Source organism: Phymastichus coffea, unplaced genomic scaffold (genome assembly GCF_024137745.1).
Source record: "Phymastichus coffea isolate CEN01 unplaced genomic scaffold, Cenicafe_Pcof_1.1 PCOF00099, whole genome shotgun sequence".
Lineage (NCBI taxonomy): Eukaryota > Metazoa > Arthropoda > Insecta > Hymenoptera > Eulophidae > Phymastichus > Phymastichus coffea.
This window is the reverse complement of record NW_026706910.1, coordinates 430,687-447,087: the sequence shown is the minus strand read 5'-3', so window position 1 is coordinate 447,087 and position 16,401 is coordinate 430,687. Positions and strand designations below refer to the sequence as shown.

The following is a 16,401-nucleotide window of genomic DNA, read 5'->3' as shown; positions in this document are numbered from 1 at the left end:
AAAAGAATATTCTAAGAGAGAAATGGATTACAAACGTATATTATTGTGGAATTGTGAATTACGAAATTCAAATAAAGGGAGGTATTGGAATAAGTATTTTATACCCACTTCATAATTTACAAAACGATTTCTGTAAATAATTAGTAAAAATAAATTATGTTATCATATTAATAAAATCCTTGTGTTATCATTATGACGAATTGAGTACAAAATATAATAACTTAAATAGCAAAATAAGCTTTAAAAATATTCAGATTCTTAAATTTAACAAAACGCTATATAAAAATAGTATTTATATTACAGCTATTTTATAGATCATCTATTTCATATTATAAGTATTTATTTATGTCTTATTTGTATCTCTATAAAGTTTAATTTATAATTTATCTAGAATTAAAAGCTTTAATATGAATAAAAAGAACACTCAACATACAATGGTTGATTTGGCATTCGACCATAACCATAAATCCGTATCAGACTGTTTTAAAAATGATATTGCAAAATCACTAATCAATTAGTCAGCGATAAATTTGTACGGTAATGCAAAAGGTTATACACAATCGCATCAAGCAGTCGGATAATACTGCTCCAAACTAATCGATCGCTCATTGAACGCGAAAATCGAAATAATAACGACAGTCGGTGTGACCGAAGCTTTCGTTTCAACATTTAGAGCACTCTCGAGATCCGCTGATAAGTAGATTCTTATCGAACCATTCTTTAATATGATTAGAAGTGCTATAGAGCTTGCAAATGCTCTACCTCGATGTACAAGTTTGAAAAGAGTAAGTTCAATCGATAAAATAAAACTGATAAAATTTAATTATTGTCAACGCATCGACAATATCAATTTTCTCGCAGGTTTAGCGAAAAATTAGCTCTGAAATTCGTGCTTTCTAAATGTTTTGAAAAATAAAAGAAAATTGTACCTAATATGTTCGGGAAAGAGATTCTTGTTTCATCCGAGCGTCCCAAGCTTCGGTTGGGCGTAAATTTCACACGAGATCTACTTTCCCGCGCACTAATTAGCTAATGTACTATTTCACTGAAATTGTCATTAGGCATATCATAGACAATTTTCAACCAGTTTGAGTTCAGAAGCCTGGCAATTACAAAATTATGCATCTAATTAATCATAATACAAAGGGCATCATACTCAATAATCCGAAAAATTCACTTGGATAGATTTACGCTCAAAGCACTCGATACGAATTCGGGTTGATTGTCTAGTTGGCCAAAAATACAATCTTTCTAGTAGTGAAGCATACAAATATATAACTGATTCAATAATGAAAGTAGGTAAGTACTTTACTCTAATTTGTTTTTAAGTTGTATATTTATTGGATTTTCTATTCTTTTTTATAGTATTGCTACCAGGAATGTTTGAACATACATTAACTATCGATTCGGCGAGAAAAGCCTTTTGTATTTCTGCATGGATAATTGGTTGGGTTTTCGGACCAGTAGATTTACTTGACAGAATTGATAAAGTTCATGGCAAAACTGTAAAATTTGTTATAACCGCACAATAAATACAGTTGCATGATAGTTCCCACCCTACGTATATTAAATTACTCAAAATTCAAAGTTTTCTAGCTCTCTGTCTATAATGGATGTAGGAAAACTCGCGAGGGTTCATTTTAAAGAACAAAGCAATACTTTTGATACTATTTGGTTTTTTTAATTGAAAATTGCGTTTTTTACATTAAAAAACTAAACTTTTTTTTTCATTTTTTACCCCTCGTAAAAAACACCTAACTTTTGAACAAGTTAGTCAATTTTTAAAAAATTAGGTGGAATAGATGCGCATTTGTCTTCTTTTTAAAATAAGCGGGACATGATCCATTTTTATCGATCCAATAAAAATTTACGTTCATTTTTTTAACGTATAAGAATAATATATTGAAATTTTTTTTTATCAAAACTTAATTTTTTTAGTAAATACTTATTCTACATGCAAAAGAAAACATTTTTTCTCACAGTGCATACGTTTGAAAATAATCAAACTTGAAAAAAAGTGATTTTTTTTAACAAAAATATACGTAATTTTTTATTGGTTCGATAAAAATCGATTCTATCTCACTCATTTGAAAGAGACAAATGCGCATCTATTCTTCCAAATTAAAAAAATGGATTTACTTGTTCCATAGTTAGAAGGTTTTTTTACGAGGGGTAAAAAATGAAAAAAATGGCTTAGTTTTTTTAATGTAATAAACGCGATTTTCAATTTAAAAAAGAACCAAAGAATATGAAAGGAATTGCTTTATTCTTTAAAATGAGTCCCTGCGAGTTTATCTACGTCCATTATAAACGGAACTAGAAAACTTTGAATTTTAGGTATTTTAGAATAGGGTGGGAACTACCTCATGAACATATATAACTGTATGTATTACTTATTGTTACCAAATTAAATCAAGATAATTTGAGTATCAATGATTTTATAAAGAATAAGACAAATGCAATGTTGTTTAATAAAAAAAAATACTATTAATTTTTAAAGTCTCGCAAATAATGGAATCATCCGAATATTCTTATTTCTAAAGAGTAAGCTATGATTTTTTTTAATTGGGGTATAAGCATTTGTACCCAACTGTACTATTTATTTTTAAATTAATTCTCATGATATATTTTCATGATTATAGAGAGCTGTTACCATGGTATTCGAAAACGAATATAAGAATTTTGGTTTTCAATAAATTCCTCGCAGGGAATCAAGCTAGCATCAAACAAAAGCGTGAAATTATAGTATAAACTTTTCACGATGCTAATATGGTGCCAATAGTCCTTAATGGTTGCTATTGTATGCTAGTTGACTGACCATCAATCCAACCAACTTATATAGTAGACGTTCTATACTTTTAGATAAATTAAATTTTTCGAATGGAAGGAGATATGTATATATATTTTTTCTTTCTCAAGGAATTCATATTTATTATTCAATTCAATTTATTATTTATCGTTTTCAGAGCAAAGAAACTCTTCAAATTGCTACAAAAAAACTATTTACGATAAGAGTTGTTCCTGAGAAACTAAAATGACCGCATTCGTCTTATTGATAAATCCATTTAGTTCACGTGGTTCAAAATAATAATTGTTTTCATAACTGTAGTAAAAGCATAAAAAATAGTTAAATTTCAAACAGTTTTTACATTTGTTATATAAAGTTATTACTTATACTACAAAAGCAAATATAAAATTGCAAATATAAAATTATAATTTTACATAGCATCATGAGATGGTATATTGAAGTTTATGATAAAATAAGTAATACAAATGCGTGAATTGGTCATAAATCATAAATATTTTACTCTGATAACGAATGCGTGTTAGTTCGTATTTGAAATCTCTTTAAAACGCCGATCCGATAATTGACAGTTATACTTTACATTCGCATTGTAAAATCACTATATTGTATTAATGGTGTACTTTGTTAAACATTTTCGAACTATAAAACTGATTCTGTTTCCAATCTAAACCTCTAGTTTGTATATTGTTAACAACTGAATTGATCGATAATGAAATTATCTTTGCATTAATAAAAACAATTTCTTTCTTAGTCTGAATTAATTTTTTTCACCGTAAAGTTCACAAATACAATATTTGGTTACAGATGTGGGATGTCACTTTTATGATCCGAGAGGAGACGATGAAATTGTTGTTAAACGAGGCCCTGTTATCTAAGACATTCGAGTTTGTTTTCAAAGTTTCTTTTCACGAGAAGAGAAAAAAACTGTTTACGCTACAATTGAGCCAGATGGTTTGAGCGTTTCATGGTCAACAAAATTAATCAATTTCCTGTAAACGCTACTATTATCGTTAACGAAATAGGAAAAGACGCTCATCTAGGTAAGTTTTTCTAATTAATAACGGATGACGAGATAATTACGGCTAAAAAGCCATTCCACTAATTTTATGTCAAACGATTTCGAAAAACATGCATGCAGCTCATTTTGGAATTGTCAAGATGAAGAGCATCGCAAGATCATTTCTTTACTTATCACGCATTGGTGCTGACATTGAAAATGAAACCAGATGGAAAGTTAATTGAGTTACTAAACCAGTATAATTTATTGAACGCGTTAGGAAGGTTCATCCAGATGTTATCGGATTCTCTTCAATGCCAGTTCAGGTAATTACAGTTTTACTAATCATTAATATAGCAATCAACAATTACCGCATTATTACCAATGGTAATAAAGATCATTATAACTCAAGCAATAAGACGGATGTTAAACAGAATCTTCGTTACCAATTCCATGATGCGATGAATTCCGGTGTAATCCTGAAATGTACGAGAACTCAATATTCATAAATTCAACAATATTCTTACAAGCATCAACTTTTATTTTTCCTGCATGTAAGCACTGCATGTAAGCATGGCGTTCCGTAAAAGAATAGAAACATAAAAGACACTGATTTTGCCAAGTGGATGAATACAAATAACAGAATTGAAGGCTTTAATGCTAAAAATTACTATAGCAAGCAGCATCGGTTATTTAGGAGATCGTGTATGTCACTTCAGAGTTTACTATCACAATGTTGATTTTCATATTTCTTACGTAGACGTGTCATATCGCGTAGAGAATTTTGTAAACATTTCTGAGTTGTAGAGAGATAAGGCTTTTTTTCGGAAAATAGCGAAGAATCTATGAAAACTGAGCCATTATTGTGTTAAAACATCAAGTTTATTTTTTGGAAATCTCACTATGACTGTCCGACAGTATAACTCATCAAGGAAACATATGCTAAATTAACAGTCAAATATAAAAAAAATGCGATTCGTATTAAAATAAAATCCGTATTAGTTTCAACGTATCAATAATTCGTTCAGTTCCTGTCCGTTGATTGTGCCAATGAATTTATAAAATATAAAAATTACATATTTATTTAATAATATATGTATAAAAATGTCATTTTATCGAAAAGAAATTTTATTTCTCATGTTACCTCATAAAAAAATGAAAATTATTCTTAATGTGCTTCTTTCTTGAAATCAAAAATAATGGATCGGTGCACTTACTTAAAGCTGATAAGCCTAGAGTATATTTCTTAAAACCTGAGAAATATTCATATGCCTCTTGAATATTTTTTAGTATAATGTTACTTAGTAAAATGTTCAAGTGCTCATTTTACTTGGTAGACGGTGTGTTCTTATTTTTCACACGATTTTTCCTATTACAAATGAAAAGTGTTCTTCCGTTCACAAAAACATAAATACAGTTTGAAAAAGCAGTGAAAATACGAAATTTTCCATCCGATTGAGTCGCATAACTCAACGGTCGCTTTCAAAACGAACGCACACATCCTCTCCTTTAGTCGAGAAGCGAACCATTGTTTCCGAGCGCGAAAAGTGCAGTTGCGCTTGGCGGAACTGTCGGCCGATGGCGGCAGTTTCGATCGTACTCTCTTTCTCTCCCTCTCTCTCCGTGCAAGCCGTTATAGCCGCGCCTCGCACTTTGTACTTCGCAGCTAATAATTACACGATAGAGATTTCGGTACGAGCCTGTTATGAAAATTCAATGCGCTTGCAACGTCATAAATTCACTGGCACTTTTGGGCTATTTCAATTAGCGACCTAATGAGTATTGAGAGTGCAATCGCTTGGAATGCTTTTTCCTCTTATCTCTCTCACGCGAATCTGCTAACGGAAATTCTTATTTATTCTTTGCGACTTTTTTCGAGAGGGGTAAGAATTTTAATTAGATCAGGCTTGAGAAAGATACTGAATTATTCTTGTCTAATGGGCTTAATGATTTGATTATGAAATGTATTTCACGAAGCGACTCTCAGTATAATTACTTATCGATACTTGATGTTTACAATATAGTATTATGTATTCATTTGAAAATGATCTAACGCGCAAACAAAAGCGTTCAAGCACTTTTGTAATCAATGAAATATTCGTAGCTACATTTCTTCGATATGCACTTAATATAGAAATAATAACAGCTATTCGCTACTTTTTCAATGATTCTCACAGTCGGGTATTATTACGATGTTAATATCGCGTGCAGTAAATACACATTGATCGTAGAGCTATGTGTAATATGCGTTTTCTAATCCAAGCTTACGCCCTAATTGAAGTCAGTAATCATAAAAATTAGAATAATTCTATCGAAAAGAGTCGATCGCGCTGCTAGATCTATAGAAACGAAAATGAAAGAAATTATCGAGCGCGATATCTCATTTCCTCGAGAGACCTATACATCAGCGCTCACTCGCGACACATAATTGCACGTGGAGATAGTCTGGCATAACAGCCCGACTTTTAACGCGTTGCACTGCGAGTTCTTATCGGCGAATTCCTATCTCAAGCCAGCTCGCTCGTATCCATATGAAAAAATTAGCGAGTTCTCCATTCCGCAACGACTGATTGGACATCGATTGATCACGACGACAATTCGTTTGTGTGCCTCTCTGCTTCGCGCTCGCCGCGTCGTTTTTCTTTGCTCGCGGTCGCGTTCGCTTGTATCTCATTGCAACAGTTTTTACAATCGATACCGGGATGCTCGATAAAACATCGAATTGCCCGTCAATTTTGCGCGCGCGCGCGACAAGGTGAGAGCGCGCTCTCGAAAACAATCTAAAGACTGCTCCCTCGGCGAGCTTTCAAGGCTAGTAGCAGTGTGTCTGTTGTGTTGCACGGGCGCGACGAGCGAGTTATCCTCGCAATTGAAAGAAAATGCATTAGCCACGTAATACACAGCAAATTGGCTTCCGCGCGCCAGAAACCATAAAGTCCAATCTAATAATGTCGCGGCTTGCGCTGTTGGTGCTGCCGCTGCCGCCGCTGCTGCTGCTCTTTTATTCGCTCTCCGGGCGTTTTTCGGCGGGGATGGGCTGCTCTACTGCAGCTCCTCTCAGTACCTCGTTATTTTTGATTTACCGCCCTAACGAGGCGCCAGAGAGGAATAGTGTGTCAAGAGCACGAGCGCCGCTTTTTAATCGTGTTTACGATGCAAATTGAACGAATTCCTCTTGGCTGCCGTTGCGTTGCGTTATGTGCCGCTAAGTTGGTTAACGCCACGGATTTGCGCCGTCGTCATTTGTTTTACCTACCCCTTCCTCTCTTCTTCGTTTTTCCGAAGATCAGTTTGCACGCTCAGTCTCGATAAGCACTCGTTTTGAAATAATGGCCAAAATATTCTCACGATTTTGCAAATTCCAATCACTTAGTAATAATTAAAACTTATCCGTAGCACGGAGCAGGAAAAACACCAAGCTTTGAAAACGACGATAGAGCAAGTAACGGCGAGCTGATGAAATAGTAACGATTAATTTCATAAGTCGTCGATGCCCGCGTGCTGTGCACTGTCCTTTTTATCTTTCGACCATTCATTTGCCCATTACGTTGCCACCCCGTAATAGGCATTGAAATTTTTTTACTGATACACCAGACAATGGCACTACCAAAGTCTTCGAATCCTGCGCGACCGCGTAATTTTACTCGAGTCCACATAAATGGAGGCGAAGAAATGACGAAACGACTTCGAGATATAAAAGTCTCGATGAAAATACGTGCGTAATGCGTAAGCACGTCTTCGCGGAATCACGGTATACTCAAAAATTATTTAAGTCTTTCTCACGTCCTCGTCGAACGTTTTAACGTCAATTTCGATATTACAATCCAATTATTTGCTAAAAAATTCGTATAAAAAGTCAAACGAATGGTCTGATGCTCAAGCGATCGTTCAGTTGTCAAACACTTAACACCTGCAAGACAGACGGCAAGCATTCACGATGTCCATAGGCAAAGCAACGCTGATTCTAGCAATTGTTCTGGCCGTTTGCGTAAGTAATCCCTTCCGACCGTAAAAATTGATCGCTCCAATATAACGTTTTTCAATATTTAACTCTGTTCACTTTCGCGCGCGCGCTCTGCCATTAGAGTATTCTTTTTTCTTTCTTCCACCTCTATTTTGCCTTTTCTCTCGCAGGCTCGATTGATCGAGTTCTTTTCGCTTCGCTAATGATGCCTCGTCGTCGTCGTCGTCGTCGTTGGCCCCTTTTTTTCCCCTCAGCGAGCTGGAAAATATTTCCTTCAATGGATGCACCATCTCTCTCGCTCGCAGCCGCTTCGTGAAACCCCTTTGTGTCCATATATTTCCTTCGGCGAGAGAGGTAAACGGACTCGAGCGATCCTTTAAAAAACTCGCGCCATTATCTTCTTCCTCACCTCGATTATTGTCCTATTTTTTTTCTGCATTTCTACTTTTTCTACTCTCAAAGAGATATTTCCGACGATTAATGGACTGCTCGTTCCTTTTTATTGAACATCGATGGACGTTAGTTAGGCGCGAGTTGTTAACGCGAGTAACTCTTCTTTTCCTGGTCTTCTCGCTTCCTTTTCAAAGCAAATTTGACTTTGAGAGCGAGTTCATCTCAAATGCTAATTTTTCCTCGTACAAGATCTTATGAATAATTCTAGTGCAGCTGCTATTGTTGCTGGAGAAAAATTCACTTCCCATTATTTTATTTCACTGTATATAATTTATATTCAAAGCTCGGTGCGTAAAAATACGCGCGCGCATGCACAGCGCAGTTTTTTTACAACATACTCCTCTTCGATCGGTAAAAATTTCATTGCCCCATACACCTTAGGATTATATTAACCGCGGCAGATATCAGTCGATTGATCGTTCGTTGAGCATCGACGACTTTCTTTCGCTCGCCCCAATAAAACTCCCAGCTGTCGCAACTGCACAATCACGATCGCGAAATAGCAGCTGCTTGACCATTAGTACTTGTTGCATTCCATTCATAATTTTCTCTTTTGCTATCTCTCTTGATCGATGTTCATTTTTTCTCTTTCTCTAAACAGGTGCTCGACGTGGCCAAGGCGGACGATATACAAGTTACTTCAGCCCCTCTAAAGCTGTTTCAAGACACCGCTGCAAAGATACACGACTGGACCTCCGTTCTGGTTTCCATGATACAGGATTTTATAAAGAGAATGAGTGTTACGCTAGGCACCTCTTAGGTAGGATTGCAAATCGCTAATGCATTTTTTCCCAAGAAATTATGTATGTTTTTTTGAAATTCTATATTGGTTGTGAATTTATTGATGCTTTGCTTAATTGAATTTATATTTTTTTCACTCCATTTTTCAATGACTTCAATGTAAACTTCCAAGCTTATAGAGTAAACCTACAAAAAACTTTAAACGCAGTATATTATTGTGGATTACGCACGTTTCGCCAATAACTTTTGGCTTCTTCAGATCTTTGTTAAAATTAAAAATAACAATTCTACAGAGAAGAATACGAAACATATGGTTGTTCAAAACATGACATAACAACAATTTTAATAGTTCATATTTGTAGACACGGTGATAAGAGAATACATTTCTCCAGTCAAAGACAAGCGTAGTATTACCTTCATTTCGTATTTTTCTTTGTATGATTGATACATTTGTTTTAAAATAAAGAACTGAAGGGGCTAAAAATAATTGGCGAAACGTACACGTAATCAATAATAATATGCTATATTGAAAGTTTTTTGTGGTTTTACTCTACGAATTTGAAGATTATATTTAAATCATTTGCTTAATCGAGTAGAAACAAGTTGCATTTGTAAAAGATGAATAAAATAAAATGAATATTTTAATTCAACGGCAAAATTTTCCTTTTTCCAAGCAGTTCCATTCAATTTCCCGTTTCGGTAAATGCTTCACAAAAAAAAAATCACTCAAAGCCGTATGTTGCACGCCAAAATTCCCTGTGGGAAGTTTCTCGTCACAATGCACAAGCCACACGTAAAGTTAGCTCAGAGTCGCTTCTGGCGCTCGAGGAAGGAAAACTTGTCCGAAACAAATAAATCTTCTCTCCTCTCGTGCGCGCGATGCTGTGCGCAACGCACGCGTGGTAAGTATAAACTCACGGGTTATATGAGATATCGGGAGGAAGCACGTGCGCCAGATAAAGATAGTCTCTCGTGACAATGAAAGTAAGGCGCAGCATTTTGATCGAGCTTTTTCTCTCTTTCGCGTTTCGGTCGGAAGAGTAAAAAAAAAATAACCGTTTTTTCTCTTGTTTTTATTTAAATGACACACCACGAAGTTTGGCCGCAAATTGCGCGTTGAGTGAATTAGCGGCAAAATCATTTACAGCGGGTAGCTCAACATTTGCTATAACGAACGGGATACCATTGCACAGGTCTCCTGTGTACCGAAACCTCGTCGACGACGCCGTTCGTTGAAATGATTTCACCGGATGGTCCTCTGATAACTGTGCCCGTGGATGATGGCCCTTTGATGGCGATTGGTGTGTTCGGGTAGTGGTCGTGGTGATGGTGAACAACTTCGCGATGAATGTGGTTGTCGTGTGGCGCACAATTCGGTCCGGAGATGGTGACCACCGGCCGACCTTCAACGGACGACACGTGAACTGGACCGTAACGGGAAGCTGCCGAGGCGACTGCTCGTGCTGCTGCCGAGGCGCTCCAACCGGATAGGTTGGGTGCGCAGACGACGTGTTTGTGCTCGTCATAGATCTCTTTCACTGCTATCGGATGATTGTGCTGATAGTATACTGGTCGTTCTGCAAAAGTAGAGGGCCGTGGTTTATGTTATTTTTTCCCCCGAGTTACTTTGCGCAAGAAAAGATAGAACTAAAATAGTAGTGATTTTATTGATTGAATAGTTAATCCAAGACATAGTAGGAGAATTTTTAATCATTCTTAACTAACGTGTTGTTAATATCTACAAAGTTAACCATACGTAATGACCAACAAACTGAACGTTGTTCTATTTTTTAAAAGAAAAAAAAAGAAATAATCATTACAATGTGGAGTATTAACGCTTTTCTATGTTACACGCACGCGAAAGTTCCCCGTCAAATCAATCCTCCAGCTCGATAGTTGAGTTCTGATCAAAGGATCGTCGCTATTCAACAATCCATAACTCCATTAGATTTCTAGCTGCATGCATGTACATTGCTCTCTCCTCTATCCCACGCGTGCATCGTATAATTATGTGTGCTCTCGTCAAAGCTAGAGAGCGAGCGCTTGCCTCGCTCCGATCGCTTTTAACAGTCACCTTTGATGTAAACGGGCCGCTCCACGTAATTGACATGATGGTAGATGGGCTGCGATACGTAGTTGTGGGCGTCCGCGTGAGCATGTGCCTCGGCGTGTGCGTGAGCCTCGGCGTGCGCGTAAGCGTCTTGCACAGTCGAGCCAACGACATGAACGTGTTGTTGTACCACAGGTGTCTCGATGACGTGATGACTGTGGCTATCCACCGAAGGACCAACGATCGTAGCACCCGGCGCCTGTGCACCGATGATTGTCGCGCCAGCGTCGGTTGGTCCGACGATCGTTGCACCTTGCGCTGTCGGACCGACGATAGTCGCAGCTCCGTCTGTTGGCCCGACAATCGTTGCTCCGCCTGCTGTTGGTCCGATGATTTTTGCGCCACCGGCGGTTGGACCAACCACTATGGATCCACCCGATGATGGCCCGATTACCGATCCGCCCCCGGTCGGACCGATTATTGTCGCTGCTCCTGCTGTAGGTCCGATGATTTTTGCGCCCCCGTCGGTGGGACCCACAACTGTTGCTGCTCCTTGAGTTGGACCAACTATTGTGACTGCTCCTTGACTTGGACCGACTACTGCGGCTGAGCCCTCGCGAGGTCCTTGCACTAAGACAGGTCCTTCGGAAGGTCCGACAATGGCTGAAAAAGCAATATACATATTTTTGACGAGCTACGAAAAAATACAACAGTTATAAAGTGGTGCAACTTGGTGCAACAAAACAGTCTATCATAGGTAGTTTCACATATCGCGAGCAGTGCGTCGAGCTATGAACAGAACGAGGATGCAGTAGGAAGAATACAGTTTTACGGGGAGGGTTGGGAGTGTGTAAAATCGATAGGCAGTGATTGAAATAACGTGACATACCTTTTGACGAGGTGACGGGACCCGTGACGACAATCGGGTTTGCGGCGAGACTGCCAATGACAGGAGCATTAATGTGGTGGTGCCTCGGTTCGTCGTAGTAGTCGTCGATTACGGCACCTGTTGCCGATCCGTGATAAGGCCAGATACTCGCTTGCCCTCCGGCTGTCAGCCAACTCGCCACTACCAGCTGTGCACAATCATACACACACATAGAATAATTGAATCGCTTACGTTTTTTTGTTGTTCTTTGCTGGGGTTCGTCGATTGAAAAACTGAGTAAAAAAAAAAAAAACAAAAATTGTATATTTCGCGATTATAATTATTTTTGATTTATTTTAGCGGACGAATATAACGCACGCGTCTGTCCTGGGAAACATAGTCATTTTGCGAGAGATATATGTATGTTTGTATATATATAATACATATATATTTGCGTGTATGGCAATTGCATAAATAAATTGAAAACGCGAAATAATTGTATGAAACTTCTCGTTTCCAGAATTTCCATGAATATTCAGTTAGTAAGAGTGTTCGTGAATTTCCGCGTTTACCAAACGAATTTAAAACTGTGTTTGAAATTTCCATTAATGGACGATATTTTTTATGGCTTTTTTTTCAAACGAAATAATTTTTTATACATGTTTACGAAATATTCTTTTAACGATATCCAGTGGTAGAATTGTTCAATGAAGCTCGTATTTCGATCAAGCAAAATTGTTTTTATGGATCACATTCAATAAACAGTTGCTTGTACTTGAAATAGGAAATTGATTATCTTCGCCAAGAAGTAGAGCTTATTGAAACCTTCGGAAAACGAATTGTATTCAAGTTCAGTCGGAAAATTTTCACGTGCAATCTATTCTTTGAATGCCATATTGTGAAATGGTAAACACTCGTTCGAATTAATTTTGGCGTTTAACAATCATTTCGCAATTAATAATTCATAGCGAATGTAAAAGCTTGCGCGCGCGCAGATAATTACCCGAAACAATGTGGGTAGTCGAAGCAGGCTTTGAACAATCAAGAGCCAACTGTAGTGCGCTTACACCACGGTTGGCTCATAACCGCGTATAAAGTGAGAGAAAATGCGCACGACGTTGAAATTAACTCGGATAACCCACTAATAACCGGCCCTTTTTTCCGTCGTAAAGCTCACTGCGCTGAAGGGCCGGTGCGCTCTGCTTTTGTCAAGCTCCGCTGGCCTTCGGACGGTAGTAAAGCGAAGAGAGAGCGGTAGCGAGATCGCGGCGCTCGTGAATCTACGATGATAATAACGCCGCATCAAATGAGGACGTATATAGGCGTCTCCGGCAGCGCGCGTTCATTTGCATAACGCACACAAGGTGAGAAACGTGCAACAGCGGGGGCGGCTTTTTTACGAGACTGCGTGGGACGACTGTCGTGCGATTGATTTCACATCATTTTTTTCCTGACTTTTTGAAGGGAAAACAGTACTTATTTGGTGCTCCTGTCGGCGACTTCACACGTAGTTAGAACCATTGACTATTCTTAATAGTTATATTAGTGTAATGTTAAATTTAGTTGTGTAAGTGTTGAGGCCACGCGAGCTGCGTAATTTATGCATTTGGGATATTGATAGCTGTTTTAGACGGCTGACCTGATTATTCACATTTACTCGTTGGAAGACTCAATCGATATGTGGGAAAAATCACCTTCGTAGACACTTTGAAGTATGTCATTGTGTCATCTTTCGGAATTTTTTGAACAGAAATGAGATCTAATGCGTTTTGAAGATTACCGCATGATCATTTCAAATTTTCAAGCGTATTTATTTGGAATTTATTACTATGTACTTTTTTCATCCAATACGCTTTTTAAAAGAATTGGATATTTCGAAATGCAAGTTCTCGGCGTTCTTAAAATTTAGTTTTACTTGTTAAAATTTATTGTCAGATAGGTGCTTTAGTAGCTACTAATAATTTAAGTGCTTGCGGCTACTGCCAAGCAGTACTTTATTAAATTACTATTCAAACGTGTCTGGACATGAAGTATTTATTAAAATCGTGTTCGAATTACAAAGCAAATATTTTAATTTCTATTGAGTTTTACCAGTATATTTTTAAATATAATAAGTGAGGTAAGGTAATAGGATCATTATAAATTATAAAAATTTATTTTCTACTATTATCTTGTCTATGTCAATTGAAAGTGGTGGCTACTTATTTTTAAAAACCGAATAAAGGCATTTATTAAGCTTTGAGTGAAATATTATTTGTACATATTAATTACCTGCGAAGTGAATTTACTTTTGTTAAAGCGAGATTCAACCGTAATTTATACATTTAACGATTTATGGAAATATCAACTGACGTACATATTAAAATTTCAAACGATTTAAATCGAATATTATAATGCTGTAGTGCGTCAAATAAACACTTGTCAGGTTGGACTGTAACATGCGATTTAGACAAATTTCGTTTTCTGGGTGAAAATTTATAATGAATAATCGGTCCTTCACTTAATTGATTCTTATAGTCTATATTAACGTTATACACTTTCAATATTTACTGATGAATTTTCAAATAATTCGAAAATACACAGCTCCATAACTAAAAGTACGTCGATGCACTCGATCCTTACCAGAAACAAAACTCTCATGTTCACTCTGTTCGTTGATCGGCAAAACACTTTTTCAAGGTTCGTCAACGAATCATTATCGTTGAGCGATCTCGCGAGAAGACTGAACATCGCAGCCGAGCATGGTATTCTTTTATACGCTGTGTGGTCGTTGCGGGCGCGAGAAAAATATCATCATCGGCACCACGCCTCTCTGCATCGAGGATGGCTGTGCCTAATAAAAAGCTCGAGAAAGAGAGAGAGAGAGAGAGAGAGAGAGAGAGAGAGAGAGAGAGAGAGACGCCTACCTGTTGTGTACGAATGCAACGTACTTCGGATGTCTCTGTCGCGAGAGTGCGTGCATTGTCTTTTCGCGAATAGCGATAGTGGGGAGCGACGCTGCGAATGGGTGTGCGTCTGCATGTATCTTCGTGTGTTTCTCAGTTGAATAACTTAATCGCAGCCTTGCCGGCGCGTCTCGTCATTTTCCTTTTAATAACTTGGCCAATGACGAAAGTGCACCGCGTGGACGCGAGATGTGGAAAGTACGCGCGTCAAACGAGCTTGCTCTACACTTCTCCGACGACCACAACGACGACCATGACGACGACGACGACGATCGCATTCGGGCCGCTTCTATTTATGACAATTGTGCTTCGCAACGATGCTCTGAGTGATTCGTTTGAAAATCACTTTCCTCTCCCTCCCTCTCTACGTGTTCCGGTGGAAAAGGTTTGATGTTGAAAAAATACATATTTATATGTGGCTTACTGGAGCTGATTGACTTTACGATAAACCACTTCTTTATTAAGATTAAAGGTCGCGCGGAGGAGTTGGATGGGTTTTTTTCCCTGTCAAAGCTTTGACGATCTCAGGTAAAGCGAGCGTGTCTCGTCGAATTATGAAAATGTGGCACTAATTAATGATGATTTTATCGGTAATTGCGCAAGACTTAATTAAAAAAAATGTAACGTTGGTATGAGTTTCCTTTCGAATAAAAACCTTTCATTTCGAAATTGCACGAAGACAAGTAACGCCCGTGTATCGTTTTGTATTAAACTCTACTATTTACAAAGTCAGAATTGCAAAACACAAGCTTAAATTATGTTGTCCGGGTATTGCTAGGAAAATTGCCTGTACATAACATACATAACAATGAATGGCGGTTCTGAATATAAGCTTACACTGATTTGGAAAACCGCAACAAGGAAAGGGGAAAAGGCAAGTGATCGATTGATCTGTGCAGTATATTACGATCAGTCATATTTATTCCAAGTTGTCGTGATTAATGGGAAGGCTGAAAGTCGCGCTAAAACTTTTCAGAGCGAGCTGTCGCCGAGAAGGAGAAGTTATTTGCCGAATGATGTAAGACAAAACGGAAAGCTTAATTGGAGAGCTCGCCCTCGGCGCGTAAATCAAGACCTTTGAAAAGCGCGTCGACCAAAAATAAACAGCTAATGCCCGCGCGGCTCGCGAGCCCAGGGCGCTAGATCATCGCCGGGGATTCGCTGAATAAACCAGGCAGCGACGGGGTCACGCGGCGGTGCGTCGACGCGCGCATCCAAAGTGTCGGGCATCAGTCCTGGCGCGCCGCAGCTACATCATTTAGCCCGGCTCGCGGCGCGCGTATATGTATTACTTAAACAGGCGTCGGTGGCCGCATCGCTCGGGAGTAATGGCATGTGCAGCCTGCCCACGCGCGCGCGCGCGAGCGCTGACTCACCGATTGATCGGCTGACCGTGCGCGTTATAATTAGCCAGCACCGATCTTTGGCCACTCCGAGGGCGGCAAAGTTGAATCACGCGGCGACGCGCCCCGTACGACCACTTGGACAAACGAATGTGCTCAGCTGTGTCGGAGCCTAACGCACGCGCGCCCACTGGAATTATAAAGCTCGTATAAATTGATCGCGACGCCGGTAAC

The 16,401-nt window shown here is 38.4% G+C and overlaps 1 protein-coding gene and 1 long non-coding RNA gene across 2 annotated transcripts; one reads left to right on the top strand and one right to left on the bottom strand.

Moving 5' to 3' along the window:
- Window positions 1-7,645: 7,645 nt before the first annotated feature.
- On the top strand, window positions 7,646-10,169 carry LOC131670024 (uncharacterized). The gene is made up of 3 exons (XR_009302419.1): window positions 7,646-7,791; window positions 8,822-9,863; window positions 10,155-10,169. It is a non-coding gene; the product is annotated as an uncharacterized LOC131670024 (long non-coding RNA).
- On the bottom strand, window positions 10,007-14,589 carry LOC131670023 (uncharacterized). The gene is made up of 4 exons (XM_058945317.1): window positions 14,502-14,589; window positions 11,901-12,087; window positions 11,036-11,674; window positions 10,007-10,538 (listed from the first exon to the last, which is right to left on the bottom strand). Exons 1-4 carry the CDS (start codon window positions 14,517-14,519, stop codon window positions 10,117-10,119), a joined length of 1,266 nt encoding a protein of 421 aa, XP_058801300.1. The 5' UTR covers window positions 14,520-14,589; the 3' UTR covers window positions 10,007-10,116.
- Between the last annotated feature and the right edge of the window lie 1,812 nt (window positions 14,590-16,401).

Bases quoted from the DNA above. Each gene is read 5' to 3' on its own strand.
- LOC131670023 (XM_058945317.1), bottom strand. The intron at 11,675-11,900 runs GTATGTCACGTT...TTGCTTTTTCAG, and splicing joins TCCCGTCACCTCGTCAAAAG to CCATTGTCGGACCTTCCGAA. The intron at 10,539-11,035 runs GTGACTGTTAAA...CTACTTTTGCAG, and splicing joins GCGGCCCGTTTACATCAAAG to AACGACCAGTATACTATCAG.